Here is a 19,847-nt window from a genome sequence, read left to right on the forward strand (position 1 = left end):
ATGCTATCCCTCACCTAACCTCCACCCCCTGACAGGCCCCAGTGTGTGATGTTCCCCTCCCTGTGTCCATGTGTTCTCATTTAACAACCACTTATAAGTGAGAACATGTGGTGTCTGCTTTTCTGTTCTTGTGTCAGTTTGATGAGAATAATGGTTTCCAGCTTTATCCATGTCTTTGCAAAGGACATGAACTCATCCTTTTTTATGACTATATAGTATTCCATGGTGTATGTGTGCCACATTTTCTTCATCCAGTCTATCATTGATTAGGGTTGGTTCCAAGTCTTTGCTATTGTGAATAGTGTCATAATAAATATACTTGTGCATGTGTCTTTATAATAGAAGGATTTATAATCCTTTGGGTATAAATGCAGTAATGGGATTGCTGGGTCAAATGGTATTTCTATTTCTAGATCCTTGAGGAATTGCCACAGTCTTCAACAATGGTTGAACTAATTTACACTCCCACCAACAGTGAAAAGTGTTCCTATTTCTCCACATCTTCTCCAGCACCTGTTGTCTCCTAATTTTTTAATGAGTACCATTCTAACTGGCATGAGATGTACCATCTCAATGTGGTTTTGATATACATTTCTCTAACGACCAGACATGATGAGGTTTTTTTCAAATATTTGTTGGCTACATAAATGTCTACTTTTGAAAGTGTCTGTTCACATCCTTTGCCCACTTTTTGATAGGGTTGTTTGTTTCTTTCTTGTAAATTTGTTTAAGTTCTTTGTAGATTCCGGATATTAGCCCTTTGTCAGATGGGTAGATTGCAAACAATTTTACCCATTGTGTTGGTTGCTGGTTCACTCTAATGATAGTTTATTTTGCTGTGCAGATGCTCTTTAGTTTAATTAGATCCCATTTGTCTATTTTGGCTTTTGTTGCCATTGCATTTGGTGTTTTAGTCATGAAAGCCTTGCCCTTGCCTATGTCCTGAGTGGTATTTCCTATGTTTTCCTCTAGAGTTTTTATGGTGATATGTCTTAGTTTAAATCATTAATCTATTTTTGTATAAGGTGTAAGGAAGGGACTCAGTTTCAGCTTTCTTCATATGGCTAGCCAGTTTTCCCAATACCATTTATTAAATAGGGAATCCTTTCCCCATTGCTTGTTTTTGTCAGGACTGTCAAATATCAGATGGTTGTAGATGTGTGGCATTATTTCTGAGGCTTCTGTTCTGTTTCATTGGTTCGTATCTGCTGTTTTGATTACTGGAGCCTTGTAGTATAGTTTGAAGTAAGGTACCGTGCTGCCTCCAACATTTTTTTTCCCTTAGGATTGTCTTGGCTATGCGGGCTCTTTTTTGCTTCCACATTGTTTTTTTCCAAGTCTGTGAAGAAAGTCAATGGTAGCTTGATGGGGATAGTATTGAATCTATAAATTACTTTGGGCAGTATGGCCATTTTCATTATATTGATTCTTCCTAACCATGAGCATGGAATGTTTTTCCATCTGTTTGTGTCCTCTCTTATTTCCTTGAACAGTGGTTTGTAGTTCTTCTTGAAGAGGTCCTTCACATCCCTTGTTAGTTTTGCTTCTACATATTTTATTCTCTTTGTAGCAATTGTGAATGGGAGTTCACTCATGATTTGGCTCTCTGTTTGTCTGTTATTGGTATATAGGAAAGCTTATGGTTTTTGCACACTGATTTAGTATCCCCAGTCTTTGCTGAAGTTGCTTATCAGCTTAAAATGATTTTGGGCTGAGACGATGGGTTCTTGTAAATGTACAATCCCATGTTATCTGCAAGTAGAGACAATTTGACTTCATCTTTTCTTAACCAAATACACTTTATTTATTTTCTTGCCTGATTGCCCTGGCCAGGCAATCCACTTCCAATACTATGTTGAATAGGAGTGGTGAGAGAGGGTATCCTTGTCTTGTGCAGGTTTTCAAATGGAATGCATCCAGTTTTTGCCCATTTAGTATGATATTGTCTGTGGGTCTGTCATAAATTGCTCTTATTATTTTGAGATACATTCTATTGATTCCTAATTTATTGAGAACTTTGGGTCTGTCACTTCAAATGAAACAGGTAACAGGATTTGTTGCCAACGTTAAAATTTAAACTTTGAACATCAAAAAAATTCCAAATTTTGGGAAAGTCTTATCCACCATTGTGAGAGTGATAGCTATACAATACTTACAACCTTTTCTGATGTGATTGGAGGGGATATTAACAAATATGATTTTTAAATATTTTGTAAACATATATGTTGATATTTGGTAGAGCTGAGTAACTCAAGAGACCAATATTTTGGCAGTAAAAAATTGTGCATGAGGGCCGGGCGTGGTGGCTCACACCTGTAATTCCAGCACTTTGGGAGGCTGAGGTGGGTGGATCACGAGGTCAAGAGATTGAGACCATCCTGGTCACCATGGTGAAACCCTGTCTCTACTAAAAATACAAAAAATTAGCTGGGCATGGTGGTGCGTGCTTGTAATCCCAGCTACTCAGGAGGCTGAGTCAGGAGAATTGCCTGACCCAGGAGACAGAGATTGCGGTGAGCCGAGATTGCCCCATTGCATTCCAGCCTGGGTAACAAGAGCGAAACTCAGTCTCAAAAAAAATACAAAAAAAAATTGTGCATGAGTAAAAGATCCATTCAAAATGTACCACAGAACAATGAATATTAATTTAATTGAGTATAAAATGCCTATTGATTGGGTTTTACATTCTACTTTTCTACTAGCCTTTAACAATTTATAACTTATCAAGTTTTGGAATAATATCAAAGAAGCATACTCTAAATTATTTGAAAATTCTATTAAAACACTTTTATCTTTTCCAAATATATATGTGTTGGGAAGCCAGAATTTCTGCAACAACTTTAGCAAAATAATTATAGGAGAGATTGAATGCAGAAGCACATATAAGATCTAGCTATTAAATATCCTTTTTAAATTTACCTTGTTTCTAAGTAATTTATTATAATTCCAGCAAAATATAATCAGGTGAAATAATTTCGATTCAGTAATTTCATATATATATGTGTATATATATATATATATATATTGCACATTAGTTTCTGGGTTACATGTGCAGATCATTCAGGATTGTTGCATAGGTACATACATGGCAATGTGGTTTGCTGCCACCATACCCCTGTCACCTGTATCTGGCATTTCTCCCCATGTTATCCCTCCTCAACTTCCCTAACCTCATTGGCCTTCCCCTAGTCCCACCAAACTAAAACATTCCCCTCCCTGTGTCCATGTGTTCTCATTGTTCAACACCCGCCTATGAGTGAGAACACGCAGTGTTTGATTTTCTGTTCTTGTGTCCGTTTGCTGAGAATGATGGTTTCCAGATTCACCCATGTTACTACAAAGGACACAACCTCATCATTTTTTAGGGCTACACAGTATTCTGTGTTGTGTATATGCCATATTTTCCTTGTCCAGTCTATCATTGATGGGCATTTGGGTTGGTTCCAGGTCTTTGCTATTGTAAATAGTACCACAATGAACATATCAGTACATGTGTCTTTGTAATAGAATGATTTATAATCCTTTGGATATATACCCAGTAATGACATTGCTGGGACAAATGGAATTTCTATTTCTATGTCCTTAAGGAAGCACCACACTGTCTTCCACAATGGTTGAACTGATTTACACCCCTACCAACAGTGTAAAAGTGTTCCTATTTCTCCACATCCTCTTCAGCATCTGTTGTCTCCTAATTTTTTAATGATTGCCATTCTAATTGGCATGAGATGGTATCTTAATGTGGATTTGATTTGCATTTCTCTAATGACCAGTGATGATGAGGATTTTTTTCGTATGTTTGTTGGTCTCATATATGTCTTCTGTTGAAAAGTGTCTGTTCATGTCCTTCGCTCACCTTTGAATGCGCTGGTTTTTTTCTTGTAAATCTGTTTTAGTGCTTTGTAGATTCTAGATATTAGCCCTTTGTCAGATGGGTGGATAGCAAAATTTTTTCTCATTCTGTTCGTTGCTGGTTCACTCTAATGACTGTTTCTTTTGTTGTACAGAAACTCTAGAGTTTAATTAGACCCCATTTGTCTATTTTGGATTTTGTTGCCAATGGTTTTGGTGTTTTATTCATGAAGTTCTTGCCTATGCCTATGTCCTGAATGGTTTTGCCTAGGTTTTCCTCTAGGGTTTTAATGGTGTTAGGTCTTATTTTTAAGTCTTTAATTCATCTGTAGTTAATTTTCCTAAAATCTCCTTAAACTGATAAGCAACTTCAGCAGAGTCTCAGGATACAAAATCAATGTGCAGAGATCACAAGCCTTCCTATACACCAATATACACTAAAAGAGAACCAAATCAAGAGCAAACTCCCATTCACAAATGCTACAAAGAGAATAAAATATCTAGGAATATAACTAACAAAGGATGTAAAGGACCTCTTCATGGAGAACTATGAGCCACTTCTCAAGAAATAAGAGAGGATGCAAACAGATGGAGAAACATTCCATGCTCATGGTTAGGAAGAATTAATATGAAAATTGCCATACTTCCCAAAGTAGTATATATATTAAATACTATCGCTATCAAGAAATCCATAACCCTCTTCACAGAACTGGAAAAAAATACTTAAACTTCATATGGAACCAAAAGAGAGCCTGCAAAGCCAAGGCAATCCTAAGAAAAAAGAACAAAGCTGGAGCCATCACGCTACCTGACTTCAAACTATATTACAAGTCTACAGTAATCAAAACAGCTTGGTACTGGTACCAAAACAGATATAGACCAACGGAATAGAACAGAGGCCTCAGAGGCAACACCACACATCTACAACCATCTGATCTTTGACAAACTTGACAAAAACAAGCAATGGGGAAAGGATTCCCTGTTTAATAAATGGTGTTGGGAAAACTGGCTAGCCATGTGCAGAAAGCTATTAAATATCTTTGCTGAAAACATGTAAGAGTGCCACTCTTGTCGTTATTTTTATTTGTTTTCAAAAAGTTAAACTGTTTTGCATAAAACATGCTATGTTGCATTCACGTTACAGTATCCTGAGTTTATCATTTTATTTTATAAGAATTAATAAAGGAAATGAGGCAGAGTAGGGAGCAGTAGAAATCTGTCTCCCCACCTAGACAACAGTTGTACTGGCAGAATATTTTTGATGTAACTATTTTGAAACAGTGAAGTCTATTGAAGGTTTACAACTTTCCAGATGAAGGCTCCTAAATTGAATGTGGTTAACTTTGGTCAGTTTTAGTTCTTAAAATAGTATCATGTACCCACCACCCCCCAACTCCTTAGTCATGTGGTTGGCAGCATGTGCATGTTTCTGGAGCAATCTGTACACAGCTTGTGAGATCCATGGTGGACAAAAGGATTCTGTTCTCCACATATGGACATCTGTTCCTTGATCACTGATAATCGAGCTGATCAGTGAAATAGATGGTGGTAATGGACACATTTCCCTCCACTGTTCTTACTCCGCCAACCTCTGACTATTTTTCTCCTCTTCATGTATCTCTTTTCACACTTTTGGAAGCTAGTCATTAAAGTTTTGAACATTAAAAAATACCTAACTGTATATATGATAAAAATTTTAAAATGGCCATCCATGCCCAGGAAAGGATTCATAAAAGACTTGAGAAGTCTTTAATAAACTCCATGGAAGACAAACTCAACTCAAAAAGTGCTACATGGATATATATTATAATCGGACTTCTGAAAACTAAAGAGAAAGTGAAAATCCTAAAAGCAGCAAGAAAAAAAATGACTTTTCACTTATAAGGATACTCCATAAAATTAGATTTCTCATCAGTAATTTTGTAGTTTAGAAGACAAAAGGTAAAAATATTCAAAATGCTGATAGAAAAAAAACTGTAAACCAAGAATTCTATATTTGACAAAACAGTCCTTCAAAAGTTAGGTAGAGGAGGGTACAGTGGCTAACGCCTGTAGTTCCAGCATTTTGGGATGCCAAGGCAGGTGTATCACCTGAGGTCAGGAGTTTGGAGTTCACCCTGTTGACCAGGCTAGTCTCAATCTTTACTAAAAATAAAAAAAAAATTAGCCGGGCATGGTTGTATGCACCTGCAATCACAGCTCCTCACTAGGCTGAGGCAGTAGAATTGCTTGAACTCAGGAGTCAGAGGTTGCAGTGAGCCAAGTTTGTACCACTGCACTCTAGCCTGGGCAAGAGAGTGAAACTCTGTCTCAAGAAAAAAAAGAAAAGAAAAGAAAACAAAAGTTAGGTCCTAATTAAGACATTTCCAAATAAACAAAAGCTAAGAAAGTTTGATACCACTGGACATTACTTGCAAGAAATGCTCAAGGGAATCCCATAGGGTGAAAGGAAAGATGCTAGACATAACTGGATGTTGAATGAAGAAGTAAGAGTAAATTCATAGACAACTGTTAAAGTTAACATTATTGTAACAATAATTTATAATGCATTTTTTGTTTTGTAATAATTTCTGATAATTGTTTGCTAAAAGATTAAAGAGAAATACATTAAAAATTTTTTAAAAGCTAGTATTATTATAACTTTATATTTTGTTTTCGATATAATTTACAAGACTAATGCATTTCAAAAAGTACTAGGTTTTTACAGTGTATAAAGGTAATTTTGTGCCATCGACAACCAAAAGGAGTGAGAACCGAGCTGTCAAAGGAGTAGAGGTTTTGTTTGTTATAAACTCAAATTAGAGTATTATAACTTGAATCTGTAAATTTGCATGGTAACCACAAGGAAAATAGCTATAGAATATATACAAAAGAAAATTAGAAAACACATTAAATATTTCACTATGAAAGATAAACTAAACACAAAAAGATGGTAGTGTAAAAAATGAGAGACAAAAGCTATAAGGAATAAGGAAAACAAATCACAAACTAGCAGAAGTAAATCCCTTCTTAGCAATTATTTTAATTGTAAACCATTGTACTCTTAAATAAAAAAAAGAGAAACATGAAGAATGGATAAAAACACTTGATTCAACTGTGTCCTCTCTACTAAAGATTATCTTTAAAGACACAAATATTAAATATATTAAAACTGAAAGGATGGAAGAAAAGATTCTATGCAAATAGTAACCAAAAGAGAGCAAGGGTTGTTTTCTTAATATCAGATAAAATAGACTTTAAATTTAAAAATATTAAAATCATAGAAGGACATTATATGTTAATAAAAGGTTTAATATGGCAAGAAGATAAATATATAAACAATAAGGACACCTGATTACAGATTATCAAAATACCCAGAGCAAAAACTGACAGAATTGAAGGGAGAAACAGATAATTCTACAATAATAGTGAAGACTTTAATAGCCATTTTCAATAATTAATAGAGCCACCATATAATAGATAAGTAAGGAAATAGAGGACTTAACACAATAAATCTACTAGATCCAACAAACATACACAGAACATACTATGCAACAACAACATCATACACATTCTTAAAAGCAAATGGAACATTTTCCAGGATAGAGTATATGTTAGGCCACAAATTAAGCTTCAGTAGAAGGAACAACATATATCACATAAATTATCTTTTCTGATCACAATAAAGTTGAAAATCAATAATAGAAGTAATACCAGAAAATTCATAAATTTGTGGAAACTAAACACTATTTTTAACAACCAAAGGATTGAAGAATAAGTTATAATGGAAAGTTGTAAATACTTAGAGATAAATAAAAATGAATATACAACACAACAACATGTACGAGATGCAGTGAAAGCAGTGGTAAGGGGGAAATTTAGTGCCATAAATGGTTATGTTAAAATATAAGAAAGATCTCAAAGTCAACAAGTTAACTACAACTTAATAAGCTAAAAAAGAAGAAGGAACAAGCTAAACCAAAAGTGGAGAGGACATTGATGAAAACAAAGTTGGTTGTTTGAAAAATTCCACAAAATTGACAAGTCTTTAGTTAAATGGATTAAGAGAAAAAAAAAAAGATTCAATTTACCAAACTTACTTGATGGTATTGTAAATAAAATTTATTTTGTAATTACTTTTTCAGATTGCTCGTGCTTAGTGTGTAGAAATATAATTGACTTAAGGTTGACTTAACCAGGGCACTGAATATCTTCTACAATGGAAACTACTAAATATTGCTGAAAGAAAGACATAAATAAATGTAACCACATCTCATGTTTATGAATTGGAAAAAAATAATCTACAGATTCAATGCAGTTCCCAGCAAAATCCCAATGATTTTTTTTTTCAGAAATAAAAAACATCCACCTTAAAAGTTATGTAGAATCTCAAGGTACTCTGAATATGCAAAACAACCTTGAAAAATGGTAAGATTAGTTATCTCACACTTACTGTTTCAAAATTTAACTACTATGCTACCCTTGTAATTAAAACCTTTTAGTATTGGCATAAAGACCAACATACTGACCAATGGAGCAGAATAAGGAGACCAGAAATTAACACTTACATATATGATTTTTGAAAAGGGTGTCGAGCCCATTCAATGGGGAAAGAATGGTCTGGTCTTATGAACACATGGTGCTGCAGAAACTGGATATCCACATGAAAGAGAATGGCCCAAATAGCTGGACTCTTACCTAACACTATAAACAAAAATTAACTAAAAATGGACTCAAAAAACTGAATTTTAAAGCTCTTAGTAGAAAACAGGGAAAAAGGATCATAACATAGAATTTGGCAGTTATTTCTTGAATATGGATATGACACCAAATATACATGCAATGAAAAAAGACATTAGACTTCATGAAAACTAAAAAAAATCTGTGCTTCAAAAGATATTATCAACAGTAAAAAGACAACTCAGAGAATGGAAGAAAATATTGTAAATTATATATGTGATAAGGGATTAATGTCTAGAATGTATGGAGAATTCCTAAAACTAAACAAACAATCCAATTCAAAAATGGACAAAAAAAATCAAAAAATCTTCTCAAGAAAAGTTATGCAAATATACAATATACACATGAAAAGATGCTCAATAACACTAATAGGGAAATGCAAATCAAAACTACAGTAAGGTATGACCTCACTGTACCTCACTGCAGTTTTGATTTGCATTTCTCACATATGAATATGTGTGCTTTTATGCTTTCCTGTGATCAAATATCCTGCCTCACCATGCCATCTTCTCCTTTTCTAATTTACCACAAAACTCCCCAAGTGACCCCTTTTATAAAGAGTCATTTTAATTATCTGAGTTCCCTCTTAACAATATCAGGGAAAAAACACAATTTTAACCACTTCATAGCAATGCATGAATGCCTAATATAGTCTGAAATGTGCTATCTCTTTAGTTCACCCAATTCAAAGCCACATTTGGGGATTTCTGAAGCCAGATGCAGTCTGAAAGAAATACGTCTCTAATAATGGAAACTGAAGCACCAGGACAACTCTTTGACAATGATAATTTGGAGAAAGGATGTAGTTTAGCACTCTACACAGTATACCACAGGCATGCTTGTTAGTGTGCTTCAATTTTAACCTAACTCTGATAGATGATGATTTCTGACTGTGACTGATTATTTGTTGGATGGTATATGTATATATCACAAAGAAGATACCATTTATAAGTAATGGTCCATCTTAATTGGGATATAGCTTAAAATTCAGTAATGTGTAAGAGAGTTGGTAGAATGTGGGAATGTGAAGCAAAACCAAAAGGGAGGAAGTACAGTACAGACTTGATTAGATTATTTCAGTTAGAAGTGATACCTTTTGGTGTGGTTATTTGAACAGGTTTTTTGAAAGATCACTACTGCTATTTTACCTGCAATTGTCAATGTGATAGTTTTTCACTGCCTTGGATGGAATGAAAGATCTCCAGTTATTTATTTCTATAACTTCTATGCAGCCAGTAAAATTCTTGACTGGTATAGGGATCTAGGAGAGAGAGAAAGAGAGAAAGGGGTAGAGAAAATTTATATTATTTTCTTGTATATATTATTTCTGCTTCAAACTGGTCAAGGTGTGCAATTGGATTTAGAGGCTGATTTGTTTTATTCAGCATTTTGATAGTACAGTAATTCAACTCTTTTCATAAACATCAATCCTAAAAGTAATATGATTTTTCTGTATCTTGGCAGTTATGAATAATGCTATGATGAACATGGGCAAAATTATAAAGAAATTGTTTGTCTACACACACATGCACATGTAATAAAATGTTATGCAGCCTTAAAAAAGAAGGAAGTCCTGCCATTAGTCACAACCTAGATGAAATTGAAAGATATTATACTAAGTGAAATAAGTCAGACACAAACATATATAATTATCTCACTTATATGTAGACTCTGAAAAATGAACTCAAATACACAGAAATAGAGAATAAAACTGTGGTTACAAAGCCAAGGTCTGAGATGGGGTGTGGGCAGAAAATGTGCAGATTTAGGTCAAGACATACAAAGCATCAGATATTTAGAATAAACAAATCTAAAGACCTAACATATAACATATGGCCTATAGTTAAAAATATTGCATTGTATTTTGGACTTTTGCTGAATGAATAGATTATAGATGCTCTTGTCACACACACACATATGAAATATGGGTAACTGTGTGTGATAATGGATGTTAATTTGCTTCACTACAGTTACCACTTTACTACCCGTATGTTTCTCATAACATCATGTGGCCCATACCTTAAATATACACAATAAAATTTATTTTAAACATTAGTAGGAAAAAATGTCACCTTATATGTCAAAATTTATGGCTTGTATCTTAGTACTGTATGGATTGCATAGTCACTAATACTTGAAAAAATTATATAATTACAGTAAATCATCAAGGAAAATAGTAGAAACGTTAATTCACTCATCCTTCCCATCAAGACACTACATTTTTCGATCTTTGGCCTGTTTCTTGAAGTATTTTCTCTCAGACATCAATTACCTTGCCCTATCAACAGCTATCAAAACATCAAGAAGAATTGCTTGTCTAGGGGCCAAAGCTAACAAAGTAATCTATAAATATTTGTAATATATTTTGTGTTCTGAAACCTATCCTCCTTAGAAATAAGTTGGGGAAAAATGGATGCTAAAAAATCAAAGAGCAAGAAGGGAAAATAAATACACTGAAGAACATTCTATCTGGTGAATAAAAATCATTATGAACATACAATATTATAGTAATTATATGTGTATCTAAATTAACATTTATGAGAAAAAGAGAAATAAAAGTGAGTATAGATCAGAATTTGATAGTTAGAAATAAGCATTCATTCAAGTTCTGTCCTCTCATAAGATATTAATATTACTAAAAAGTTTAAGTTTAAGAGGACCAAATTATGACCAGAGAAACCACTAAACTTATACACTGAAAAATATATTATCTTGATTTTTGAATTAAAATTATATACTATTTCCATCTCAAGCCTCTGTACCTTATTGAATATAATATCATAAATAATTAATAGAATAAACCCTTTGCCTTTTTTTAGAAATTTCAGAAAATATATTTCATTTTACCTTTTAAATCATAATCTTAGTTTAAAAACTTTGAAAGTTTTTTTCTTCCTCTTGCCATAGGCTCAAATGTACCGCAAAGACTCTCACCTAGTAATACTCTGTCAAATGTCAAAAATGACTGACCTAGAAAATAAAACAGTATTTCACACAGTAAATTTATAAACAAGTCAAGTAGATTCCAAAGAAACCATTTTATAGAAACACTTGGCTTTTATATGCTGCATTTGGGAAAGTATTGATTTGTAATTGTTAAAGTTTATCAGAGCTTTATTAACTTTTTTTAAGATTTACCTTTTTTTAGATTTATTTATTTATTTATTTATTTATTTTAACTTTTTTATTGGATTTTAGGTTTTGGGGTACATGAGCAGAGCATGCAAGACAGTTGCGTAGGCACACACATGGCAGTGTGCTTTGCTTTCCTTTTCCCCTTCACCCACATTTGGTATTTCTCCCTAGGCCATCCCTCCCCAGCTGCCCCTCCCACTGGCCCTCCCATTTTCCCCCTAATAGACCCCAGTGTTTAGTACTCCCCTTTCTGTGTCCATGTGTTCTCATAATTCATCACCCACCTATGAGTGAGAATATGCGGTGTTTCATTTTCTGTTCTTGTGTCAGTTTGCTGAGGATGATGTTCTCCAGATTCACCCATGTCCCTACAAATGACACAAACTCATCATTTCTGATTGCTGCATAATATTCCATGGTGTATATGTGCCACATTTTTCCAATCCAGTCTATTATCAATGGGCATTTGGGTTGATTCCAGGTCTTTGCTATTGTAAACAGTGCTGCAATGAACATTCGTGTACATGTGTCCTTATAGTAGAATGATTTATAGTCTTTTGGATATATACCCAGTAATGGGATTGCTGGGTCAAATGGAATTTCTATTTCTAAGGCCTTGAGGAATCGCCACACTGTCTTCCACAATGGTTGGACTAATTTACACTCCCATCAACAGTGTAAAAGTGTTCCTTTTTCTCCACATCCTCTCCAGCATCTGTTGTCTCCAGATTTTTTAATGATCGCTATTCTAACTGGCGTGAGATGGTATCTCAATGTGGTTTTGATTTGCATCTCTCTGATGACCAGTGACGATGAGCATTTTTTCATATGATTGTTGGCCTCATATATGTCTTCTTTCGTAAAGTGTCTGTTCATATCCTTTGCCCACTTTTGAATGGGCTTGTTTGTTTTTTTCCTGTAAATCTGTTTGAGTTCTTTGTAAATTCTGGATATCAGCCCTTTGTCAGGTGGGTAAACTGCAAAGATTTTTTCCCATTCTGTTGGTTGCCGATCCACTCTAGTGACTGTTTCTTTTGCCGTGCAGAAGCTGTGGAGTTTCATTAGGTCCCATTTGTCTATTTTGGCTTTTGTTGCCAATGCTTTTGGTGTCTTGGTCATGAAGTCCTTGCCTACTCCTATGTCCTGGATAGTTTTGCCTAGATTTCCTTCTAGGGTTTTTATGGTGCCAGGTCTTATGTTTAAGTCTTTAATCCATCTGGAGTTAATTTTAGTGTAAGGTGTCAGGAAGGGGTCCAGTTTCTGCTTTCTGCACATGGCTAGCCAGTTTTCCCAACACCATTTGTTAAACAGGGAATCCTTTCCCCCTTGCTTGTTTTTGTCAGGTTTATCAAAGATTGTATAGTTGTAGATATGTTGTGTTGCCTCCGGTGCCTCTGTTTTATTCCATTGGTCTGTATGTCTGTTTTGGTACCAGTACCATGCTGTTTTGATTACTGTAGCCTTGTAGTATAGTTTGAAATCCAGTAGTGTGATGCACCTCGCTGTGTTCTTTTTGCTTAGAATTGACTTGGCTATGCGGGCTCTCTTTTGGTTCCATATGAAGTTCATGGTGGTTTTTTCCAGTTCTGTGAAGAAAGTCAGTGGTAGCTTGATGGGGATAGCACTGATTCTCTAAATTACTTTGGGCAGTATAGCCATTTTCACAATATTAATTCTTCCTAACCATGAACATGGAATGTTTCTCCATCTGTTTGTGTCCTCTCTGATTTCGTTGAGCAGTGGTTTGTAGTTCTCCTTGAAGAGGTCCCTTACGTTCCTTGTGAGTTGTATTCCAAGGTATTTTATTCTTTTTGTAGCAATTGTGAATGGCAGTTCGTTCTTGATTTGGCTTTCTTTAAGTCTGTTATTGGTGTAGACGAATGCTTGTGATTTTTGCACATTGATTTTATATCCTGAGACTTTGCTGAAGTTGCTTATCAGTTTCAGGAGTTTTTGGGCTGAGGCAATGGGGTCTTCTAGGTATACTATCATGTCGTCTGCAAATAGAGACAATTTGGCTTCCACCTTTCCAATTTGAATACCCTTTATTTCTTTTTCTTGCCTGATTGCTCTGGCTAGAACTTCCAGTACTATATTGAATAGGAGTGGTGAGAGAGGGCATTCTTGTCTAGTGCCAGATTTCAAAGGGAATGCTTCCAGTTTTTGCCCATTCAGTATGATATTGGCTGTTGGTTTGTCATAAATAGCTTTTATTACTTTGAGATACGTTCCATCGATACCGAGTTTATTGAGGGTTTTTAGCATAAAGGGCTGTTGAATTTTGTCAAATGCCTTCTCTGCATCGATTGAGATAATCATGTGGTTTTTGTTTTTGGTTCTGTTTATGTGGTGAATTACGTTGATAGACTTGCGTATGTTGAACCAGCCTTGCATCCCTGGGATGAATCCTACTTGATCATGATGAATAAGTTTTTTGATTTGCTGTTGCAATCGGCTTGCCAATATTTTATTGAAGATTTTTACATATATGTTCATCATGGATATTGGCCTGAAGTTTTCTTTTCTTGTTGGGTCTCTGCCGGGTTTTGGTATCAGGATGATGTTGGTCTCATAAAATGATTTGGGAAGTATTCCCTCTTTTTGGATTGTTTGAAATAGTTTTAGAAGGAATGGTACCAGCTCCTCTTTGTGTGTCTGGTAGAATTCGGCTGTGAACCCGTCTGGACCTGGGCTTTTTTTGAGTGGTAGGCTCTTAATTGCTGCCTCGACTTCTGACCTTGTTATTGGTCTATTCATAGTTTCAGCTTCCTCCTGGTTTAGGCTTGGGAGGACACAGGAGTCCAGGAATTTACCCATTTCTTCCAGGTTTACTAGTTTATGTGCATAGAGTTGTTTGTAATATTCTCTGATGATGGTTTGAATTTCTGTGGAATCTGTGGTGATTTCCCCTTTATCATTTTTTATTGCATCTATTTGGTTATTCTCTCTTTTCTTTTTAATCAGTCTGGCTAGTGGTCTGTCTATTTTGTTGATCTTTTCAAAAAACCAGCTCTTGGAATTATTGATATTTTGAAGGGCTTTTCGTGTCTCAATCTCCTGCAGTTCAGCTCTGATCTTAGTTATTTCTTGTCTTCTGCTGGGTTTTGAGTTTTTTTGACCTTGTTCCTCTAGCTCTTTCAATTTTGACGATAGGGTGTCAATTTTGGACCTCTCCATTCTCCTCATATGGGCACTTATTGCTATATACTTTCCTCTAGAGACTGCTTTAAATGTGTCCCAGAGGTTCTGGCATGTTGTGTCTTCATTCTCATTGGTTTCGAAGAACTTCTTTATTTCTGTCTTCATTTCATTGTTTACCCAGTCAACATTCAAGAGCCAGTTGTTCAGTTTCCATGAAGCTGTGCGGTTCTGGGTTGGTTTCTGTATTCTGAGTTCTAACTTGATTGCACTATGGTCTGAGAGGCTGTTTGTTATTATTTCAGTTGTTTTGCATTTGTTGAACAGTGCTTTACTTCCAATTATGTGGTCAATTTTAGAGTAGGTGTGATGTGGTGCTGAGAAGAATGTGTATTCTGTGGATTTGGGGTGGAGAGTTCTGTAAATGTCTATCAGGTTTGCTTGCTCCAGGTCTGAGTTCAAGCCCTGGATATCCTTGTTGATTTTCTGTCTGGTTGATCTGTCTAATATTGACAGTGGAGTATTAAAGTCTCCCACTGTTATTGTGTGGGAGTCTAAGTCTCTTTGTAAGTTATTAAGAACTTGCTTTATGTATCTGGGTGCTCCTGCATTGGGTCCATATATGTTCAGGATCGTTAGCTCTTCTTGTTGTATCGATCCTTTTACCATTATGTAATGGCCATCTTTGTCTCTTTTGGTCTTCATTGCTTTAAAGTCTATTTTATTAGAGATGAGAATTGCAACTCCTGCTTTTTTTTGCTCTCCATTTGCTTGGTAAATCTTCCTCCATCCCTTTATTTTGAGCCTTTGTGTATCCTTGCATGTGAGATGGGTTTCCTGGATACAGCACACTGATGGGTTTTGGCTTTTTATCCAATTTGCCAGTCTGTGTCTTTTGATTGGTGCATTTAGTCCATTTACATTTAGGGTTAATATTGTTATGTGTGAATTTGATACTGCCATTTTGATGCTAAGTGGCTGTTTTGCCCGTTAGTTGTTGTAGATTCTTCATTATGTTGATGCTCTTTAGCATTTAGTGTGATTTTGGAATGGCTGGTACTGGTTGTTCCTTTCTATGTGTAGTGACTCTTTTAGGAGCTCTTGTAAAGCAGGCCTGGTGGTGACAAAATCTCTGAGTACTTGCTTGTTCACAAAGGATTTTATTTTTCCTTCACTTCTGAAGCTCAGTTTGGCTGGATATGAAATTCTGGGTTGAAAGTTCTTTTCTTTAAGGATGTTGAATATTAGCCCCCACTCTCTTCTGGCTTGTATTGTTTCTGCCGAGAGATCTGCTGTGAGTCTGAAGGGCTTCCCTTTGTGAGTGACCCGACCTTTCTCTCTGGCTGCCCTTAGTATTTTCTCCTTTATTTCAACCTTGTTGAATCTGACGATTATGTGCCTTGGGGTTGCTCTTCTTGCGGAATATCTTTGTGGTGTTCTCTGTATTTCCTGCATTTGAGTGTTGGCCTGTCTTGCTAGGTGGGGGAAATTTTCCTGGATGATGTCCTGAAGAGTATTTTCCAGCTTAAATTCATTCTCTTCATCACATTCTGGTATACCTATCAAACGTAGGTTAGGTCTTTTCACATAGTCCCACATTTCTTGGAGACTTTGTTCATTCCTTTTTGCGCTTTTTTCTCTAATCTTGGTTTCTCGTTTTATTTCATTGAGTTGATCTTCGACTTCAGATATTCTTTCTTCTGCTTGGTCAATTCGGCTATTGAAACTTGTGCATGCTTCCCGAAGTTCTCGTATTGTGTTTTTCAGCTCCTTTAATTCATTCATATTCCTCTCTAAGTTATCCATTTTTGTTATCATTTCCCCATATCTTTTTTCAAGTTCCTTAGTTTCTTTGCATTCATTTAATACATGTTCTTTTAGCTCACAAAAGTTTCTCATTATCCACCTTCTGAAGTCTAATTCTGTCATTTCGTCACAGTCATTCTCCGTCCAGCTTTGTTCCCTTGCTGGTGAGGAGTTTTGGTCCTTTCTAGGAGGCGAGGTGTTCTTGTTTCAGGTGTTTTCCTCGTTTTTTCGCTGGTTTCTTCCCATCTTTGTGGGTTTATCCACTTGTTGTCTGCGTAGTTGCTGACTTTTCAATTGGGTCTCTGAGTGGACACCCAGATTGTTGATGATGAAGTATTTCTGTTACTTGGTTTTCGTTCTATCAGTCTAGCCCCTTCGCTGTATGACTGCTGAGGTCCACTCCAGGCCCTGCTTGTCTGGGGTGCACCTCTAGCCGCTGTGGCACAGTGAGGGATGCTACCAGTTTCTTTTTCTGCTATCTTTGTCCCAGGAAGACGCCTGCCAAATGTCAGTCTTTTGGATTTAGAGGGGTCAGGGAGCTGCTTGAGGAGATAGTCTGTACTTTATATGAGCTCAATTGCTGAGCTGTGAGCTCTGTTGTTCATTCAGGGCTGTTAGGCTGCTATGTTTGATTCTGCTGCAACAGAGCTCTTTAAAAAATCCCTTTTTTTCTCAAATGCTCTCTGTTGGGGGGGTTGGGCTTTATTTTTGGATGTCAGCTGAGGTGTTCTTCCCAGTTAGGAGGCAGACTAGCCACTGTTTGCCTGCCGAGGCTCCGCCCTGCTGTCATGTGGTTCTCCCTGATGCTGCAGGCTCTGCTGTTCTGCTGTGGTCTCTGCCACGCCCTGAGGCAGAGTCTCTTCGTTGTAGCGGGTTGCCTCGGCAACGGCAGGCTGCGTCAGCAGTGGGCGTGTATCTCAGTAGGGACGGGTTGCCTCGGCAATGGCTGGCTGCGTCGGCAGTGGGCTTGTATCTCAGTTGGGGTGGGTTGCCTCAGTAATTGTGGACGCCCCTCCCCCACAGAGCGTCTCGGACCTCCTGCCCGGGGATTGTTTGAAATCGTGGTTTTGTTCATCCCACTGGGCTACGCTGAACGCTCTGTCCCTGCAATCCCCCGGGCTGGCCCCCTGTCCAAGTCTCGTTCAGTCTCAAGTCCAGCCCTCTCAAGTCTCAGGCCGCCGGTTCAACAGGGCACCCAGAGAAGCGCGCCCTGCGGGGAGCGCTGCGGTGGCCGGCTGCCACCACCCCGGCTGCCGGCCTTGCCAGGCAGAGGCACTGTCTGGCATCTCGCGTCTCCTCTATACTTGGGAGTTTCCCCGTTCCGTGGGCAACAAAGATCAGTCTGGAAATGCAGCTCTGACTCACCCCTCCGTGGATTCAATGAGAGCTCCAATCCTGGGTTGTTCTCACAGCGCCATCTTGAGTCCTCCTCTAGATTTAATTTTTAATGCAGTTACACATTAACTTAGTTTTTTAAATTTAAAATAAAGTTGATGTCTATATCCCCTGAAACATTATAGTTCACTATTAAAAATAAATAAAATGGTCTTACAAAAATACTTTTGATTGTAATGATAGTGAATGTTCAAACTTAATTTTGCCATAGCTCAGCAATGGCATAAAAGTATATTTACATTGTAGTAGATATTTTTCTCTGTTAATATCCTTATTATTCATTATAAAAAAAGAGAAAGTGATACCTTTTAAATTAATGTAAAGACACTAGAGAGCTATGAAAATTGGTCTACAAAGGAAATGATTCTATGACTATTGAGATACTTCTCAGAATTCTATGATTCAGTTTCATTTACACATTATGAATTTAAAATGCATATTAATTTATTCATCTTGGGCTTTGAAAACTGGCAAGAAAAAATTGCTAGCCATTAGCCTTCACATTTAAGTAAATTCAGAATTCCTTTACTTTTTATATTTTAATAGACGGACCACTCTCTAGTTCTATCACACATTATCTTTTTGTGGTACTGTTTGGAATAGTTATTTAGCTTTCAAATATATTCCCACTTTTGTTTCACTTTAAATTTACAAACAACCTCATAAAAATTTGAGAAAAGGACATGAACAGACACTTTTTAAAAGAAGACATACATGTGGCCAAAAATCATATGAAAAAAAAGCTCAACATCGCTGATCATTAGAGAAATGCAAATCAAAACCACAATGAGATACCATCTCACACCAGTCCAAATGGCTATTATAAAAAGTAAAAAAATAACAGATGCTAGCAAGGTTGTGGAGGCAAAGGAATGCTTATACACCATTGGTGGTTGTGTAAATTAGTTCAGCCATTGTGAATGACAATATAGCAATTCCTCAAAGATCTAACCAAGAAATAGAATTTGACCCAGCAGTGCCATCACTGGGTACATACCCAAAGGAATATAAATTATTCTATAATTAAGACACAAACACATACATTGTCACTGCAACACTATTCACAATTGCAGAGGCACTGAATCAACTTAAATACCCATGAATAATAGATTGGAGAAAGAAAAAGTGGTACATAGACACCATAGAATATTATGCAGCCATAAAAAAGAACAAGTTCGTGTCTTTTGCAGGGACATGAATGGAGCTGGAGGCCATTATCCTTAGAAAACTAACACAGAAAAAGAAAACCAAATACCACATGTTCTCACTTAGAAGTGGAAGCTAAAGCATGAGAATAGCTGGACACATAGAGGAGAACAACATGCACTAGGTCAATTGCCTATTGGAATGTGGAGGGTGCGAGGAAGGAGAGAATGAGGAAAAGTAACTAATGAGTACTAGGCTTAATACCTGAGTGATGAAATAATCTATATAACAAACCCCCACAACACCAGTGTCCCTATGTAACAAACCTGCACATGTACCCCTGAACTTAAAATAAAAGTTAAAAAAAATCCATACTTTAAAAAGGGGTTGAAAACAAACAAGAGAAAGGGAACTGAGCATATGAGTGACCAAAATGAGAAGACTGGACTGAATGTTCTTTTGTGTATTTAAGTGCTTGAACCATGATGAATTTATCATTTATAGGAAAATAAAATTTAAAAGTTCAACTAAAACAAAGTGAAAAATCAAAAGAAGAAATTTTCCATTAAAAGCCTAAATTTATTCTATCTTCATTTATTTCAAATGTTCCTGCTTTTATAATATGATGGTGATCGTTGATAGTAGATACTATTTTT

At 36.3% G+C, this 19,847-nt stretch overlaps 1 protein-coding gene across 1 annotated transcript in view; it reads right to left on the minus strand.

Annotated features, from left to right (window-relative positions):
- Window positions 1-19,847, minus strand: part of EYS (EGF-like photoreceptor maintenance factor) — a 1,911,700-nt gene that overhangs the window by 606,272 nt on the left and 1,285,581 nt on the right. The window contains exon 27 of the mRNA XM_035296026.3: window positions 9,720-9,832. Coding sequence (XP_035151917.3) covers window positions 9,720-9,832 — 113 coding nt within the window. The remainder of the gene's footprint in view (window positions 1-9,719; window positions 9,833-19,847) is intronic.

Source organism: Callithrix jacchus, chromosome 4 (assembly GCF_049354715.1).
Source record: "Callithrix jacchus isolate 240 chromosome 4, calJac240_pri, whole genome shotgun sequence".
Lineage (NCBI taxonomy): Eukaryota > Metazoa > Chordata > Mammalia > Primates > Cebidae > Callithrix > Callithrix jacchus.